Source organism: Nesoenas mayeri (assembly GCF_963082525.1).
Source record: "Nesoenas mayeri genome assembly, chromosome: 13".
Taxonomy (NCBI): Eukaryota; Metazoa; Chordata; class Aves; order Columbiformes; family Columbidae; genus Nesoenas; species Nesoenas mayeri.
Window position 1 is genome coordinate 1,313,999 of NC_137550.1, and position 5,058 is coordinate 1,319,056.

Below are 5,058 nucleotides of genomic sequence, written 5' to 3' on the forward strand. Positions count from 1 at the left end.
AACCTCTGCTGTGACTGATTTAAACGCTGGGGCAGCTCGGCCCCGCGGCGAGATCGGGATCGGGCCCGGGCCCGGCCGGCTTGTGCTGGCGGGAGGGGAAACCCCGCACGGCCCGGGGGCCGCCCGGCGCGGCCGCCATGTTGGGGCGGGTCCCGCTCGCGGCCGGGCAGGCGCCACGCGAAAAGCCGTCCCCATGGCGGAGGCGGCGGGGCCGTCCCGGTGCCTCACTCAAACCCGGCCCCTCGGTCTGCGCAGCGCGGTGACGCAGCACGCCGCGGGGCGGGGCCCAGCCGCAGCTCCGCGCCGGAAGGGACCGGGGAGCGCGGCAGGGAGGGGCGCGCCTCCGGGTGCCGCAGCGTAACCCTTCCGGGCGGGGGCGGCCGCTGCCGGGCGGTTCCCGCGGCGGAGGCGCGGCGGGATGGAGTGAGGCGCGGCGGTAAGGAGCGGGGCGGCGGGCGGCGGCGGGGCTGGGGCTGCCTGGGCCCTAACGGCTGTCTCTCCCCCTCAGGCCGGCGCGGGAGCAGCGGGGCCTCGCCCTTCTCCTCAGGCGGGCCGGGGCTATGCGAGGGCCGCGCTGCCGCCTGCCCTAGGCCCGGGCCGCGGCGGCGGGCCCGGCGGGGGAGCGGCGAGCGGCTGTGGGGCCCGATGCGGGAGTACAAGGTGGTGGTGCTGGGCAGCGGGGGGGTGGGGAAGTCCGCCCTGACGGTGCAGTTCGTCACCGGGACCTTCATCGAGAAGTACGATCCCACCATCGAGGACTTCTACCGCAAGGAGATCGAGGTGGACTCGTCCCCGTCGGTGCTGGAGATCCTGGACACTGCGGGGACCGAGCAGTTCGCCTCCATGCGCGATCTCTACATCAAAAACGGCCAAGGCTTCATCCTCGTCTACAGCCTGGTCAACCAGCAGTCCTTCCAGGTAACCCGGCGGGGAGGCGGCTGCACCCTCCTCAGAGCCGCTCCTGCCCTGGGGAAGGCGCTGGGCCGAGGAGGAAGGTTTGGGGTCAGCCATGTGTGGGTGTAAGCGCTCTGTCTCTGGAGGGGCCGAAGGGAAAATGCCCTGCTCGAAGGCACATTTACCAGCCCGAGGGGGAAGCTCCTTGCTTTGCTGGTACTTGTTAGGGTACCACCATGTTAAATCCCATGCAGTGTTGGAAAACAATGACCCACTCACATTTCCCGCATAGAAATCTTTTGGCAATCCCATTTTATGAAGAAATCACTCGATATTAAAACCGAGACTTCCTCTTTTTTTATCTTTTTTCCTTCCCCATCCCCCCTCTTCTTGAAAGGCCTATTTCTTCAGTTGGTCTTGAAGAGAGTCTTATTGTTCTGCAGTTGTGACTTGTTAAGTAAGCTGCTATTTTGCACCCCCTTCCCCTCAGATATATTCCTGTCCAGCATAAGCTCGATGTTTTCACAGAGAAGGTGGTGTACTGGAGAGAAAAAGCAAGTCATATGTGATAATTTTTCAGTCTGGATTTAATTTCTACTATTAAAACTCTCCAAAAATTGGAAATATCTTAGCCAATAACTCATCCAAGATGCCTCTAGAAATGAGGCTTTATTTATGGAGAATAAGTGGATTTAGCAGCACTGCATGCAACTACTACATTGGCTTCAGTTGCTAAGTTGGTTATATTCCAGCTACTTGGCAAAACCTTGTACACCCCCACTGAAGCAGTATGTTTGCGTCTGCTGAAGGCTAAGCTTTATCTGAGCAGAGGCCTCGAAATAGCCCATGTGCAAGCTGAAGACATACTTTCTTTGGAAAACAACAGCAGTGACATTGGGATGCTTCTCCCCTTGTTTTCACTTATTTTGGGGACCAACAAGTCCCCGTTATTCAAGGAATGGACATACAGTCAGTAGTCCACCCTGTTAATATTTAATGATTTTTGTCTTGTCCATAGCATGTTTACTCTGCAGCTTGTAGGTGTAACAACTCTCTGCAGTTCTTTTACACAGTGGTAACTTCAAATGCTTAATTTGCTGTGTCTCAGAACTATGCAAGAATTTGTAGAACTTGGTAGTGCTGATAGTAACTCAAAACGGTCAGGAGGCAGAGGAGACTGACTCAGACTTCCAAGTGTAAACTCCCAGTGTTAGCTCAGACTTGAATAAATGCATCTCTAGGTAATAAAATCTCTTTACAGCATCTAATTTGATTACTTACATGTGATTAAATGTCTTCACAATGAATTATTCTAAGCATTCCAGAAGTGAGAAGACTTCATTTAAATTACAAGCTTTCTCAAGCTGTAAACTAAACACAAGCTTCCTAAATGATGGTGTCATGGTACAGGTCATTCGACTTCAGATATTTTTTTTTTCAGAAAACTGCAATCAACTTTCAAAGCAGCTCTGCTGCGTCTTTCTCTAGCTGAAGCAAAACTCTCTCTTAGAATACAGAAGTCACTTTCTGTTTGTATATATGCATACATTCTATAAAATATATGTGCATTTATATAAAATTAATAATCTTTTGTTAAAAATGAATAGTGAGCTTCCTCTGAGTTCTAGATCTGCATGAATTTAAGAAGGCTTCTGATGTATTTTGAATGTTCAGTTGCATGTGAGGGTTATTAAAATGTGGTTATGTAGTAATTTCATGTGATTATTTACCCATACTAACCAATTGGATTGTTTGATCAGGACATCAAGCCGATGAGGGACCAGATTGTCCGGGTGAAGAGATACGAGAAAGTTCCCCTGATCCTAGTGGGGAATAAAGTGGATCTGGAGTCGGAGAGGGAGGTCTTATCTGCAGAAGGTAGAGCCCTGGCTCAGGAGTGGGGCTGTCCCTTCATGGAGACATCAGCCAAGAGCAAAACAATGGTGGATGAACTGTTTGCGGAGATCGTCAGGCAAATGAACTATGCCTCCCTGCCTGAAAAACAAGATCAGTGTTGTACAACTTGCATCGTCCAGTGAGAGAAATTAAGAAAAACCTCAATCATGGCCATACAGAGCAGGTTGGTGGAGCAGTCATAACTAATTGAGGTGCATAATCGTGCTGTTTAATTAAGCAGATAAAGCGTGACAGAGAGTCTGAAATTAAGGAGTCTAACCTGGAGGTAGCCTTCCTCCAAAAGAGTTAGAAGCTTGTGCATTTGGTTGCACATGATTACTTGAGTCAAATGGATTTGTCGCATTACTTCAGTAGGGTTAGTCAGGGAACGCTACATTTAGTTGCAGCAATTTTACAAGACAGGTTATCTCATCAGCACCTATTTTGAGTGTCATTGCATATATGACATTGCATTATCCTTAATAATGTTTTGTGATGTTGCAGTGGGTTTCATTCTTGGTTGTAGTTGGTATCTGAATTATTTTCAAGTAATGGGAATTACTTTGGAGTTCGATGGGATTATTGTGACCAAGTTTCCTAATAGTTTTGCTAAGAAGACTTTGAGCTTATATTAAAAAAAAAAGATCTATGGTGCAGAAACTGAATGTACTTCGAGTACATTTCAGTGGAAGAAATTTAAAAGAGAACCACCCTGAGTTGTGGGGAGTGGCTTGAAGCCCATGTGTACTAGTCAAGGGCATGTGCAAAGTGCATTTCAAGTGAAATCTCCAGAGAACACACTATAAAATGGCATCCCAGTGCCCGACTGTTTCCTCTCCCTGTGACTCATCAGAGGTGTGGCAAGAGTGGAATGTTCAGAGGGGCATCTATAAACCTTCCCCTGTCTTGGGCATTGCTTTGGTTTTTATTTTTTCCACAAGGATAGCTGCTCTTGGCCCTTCGCACGCTTGGTGGTTGTTGTCAGTACCTTTTTCACCTGATGGTGTAAATGCATCTGCTCCTCCCCTGCGTGCAGCAGCACTGTCATTCCTGTGCAAGGCGGTTCTGGACCCCTCCGCTCTTGTTTTTACCTGTAGCCGTTGCAGGTCTGGTTTTACCATCGGCTTGAATCCAAGACAGGGGCTCCTCTGTGTATGCTCTGTGTGTAGCCAGCTGGTCCATCAGACCTTCAGTTGTCTGTTGGACCTCTCTTGGCGAACAGCTCGATGTGATCTCTGAGTGCAAGTGCAGGGATGAGGGAGGACGTGGGAATTTGGGGGAAAGAACTCTTGAGAGCTGCACTGATTGAGGCTTTGGCTCCAACTGCCGCATTAGTAGCTCTTGCTCAAGTCAAAGGAGCTTTTTGTGTCTGAGTGACTAGAGGGAAAATAGGTTATTACCGGAAGCTTTGGACCATGTTACCTCTTTAATCTTGAGTGCAAGGTCAGAGAGTGAAGTCTCAAAGCTTGTCTTTGATATTGTTATCAAGTGCTTTGTGAATGTAAAATTTTAGATACTCATGACCCTAGCAGTGTCATACTGAAGATAATACACAATGTTTTTATCTCCAGTTCTGCGAAATAAGGAAAGGCTGCTGTCACCACGTAAGAGGTGTGTGCTTGCTGAAAGGTGAGCAAACTGCTTGTATTGGAGCAGAGAAAAATACACAAAGTCCTTCCTCATATGCTAATCCGTAACACATGCAGATTGTAGGAAGGAGCAGACCAGGTGAATTACTGCTTTTTTAATGGAGCGGTGCGGGGTTAGTATCTTGAATTATATAGTATAGCAGTGTAATGTTTTGGCTGTTTCTAAGGCAGCTTCACAAACAAGAATGTGGACTTGATGTATCACGCCAAAGCTTGTGGCAGTCCCCTGGGTTACTAGTGGTTCATCTTGTGCAGGTTGCTGTTTTCCACTCTGACAAAATCAGGCTTTCTATCCATAAAATGTATACATTCAGAAGGGGATATTTCTAAGGGAGGCTTTTTTGTAACCTATCTGCCCCTGGATTTAGCATTAAGTATCAACTTTAAGATTAAAGGTGAAATTGAGGTAATATAGATTTCATCTCCTTCATTCTGCCTAGCTCATAGTGTCACATCAAGCTTCTAGCATCAAAATACTTCCTTGCTTCTAGGAGATGCTGCTTCTGCACAGTGCAATCTCATTATCTGTGCCAAACTTTCCTGCCTAAGCAGCTTCCTGTTCAGTCCAGATCTCACCATGTCTGGAACATCTTTTCTTATTTTTGGTCCTTGCTCTTCA

The 5,058-nt window shown here is 48.2% G+C and overlaps 1 protein-coding gene across 1 annotated transcript; it reads left to right on the forward strand.

The window, feature by feature from the left end:
* The first annotated feature begins 299 nt into the window (after window positions 1-299).
* On the forward strand, window positions 300-2,974 carry RAP2C (RAP2C, member of RAS oncogene family). Its single transcript, XM_080352495.1, has 3 exons — window positions 300-436; window positions 509-918; window positions 2,655-2,974. The coding sequence occupies exons 2-3, from the start codon at window positions 646-648 to the stop codon at window positions 2,931-2,933; spliced, it is 552 nt and encodes a 183-aa protein (XP_080208621.1). The 5' UTR covers window positions 300-436; window positions 509-645; the 3' UTR covers window positions 2,934-2,974.
* Window positions 2,975-5,058: the final 2,084 nt, after the last annotated feature.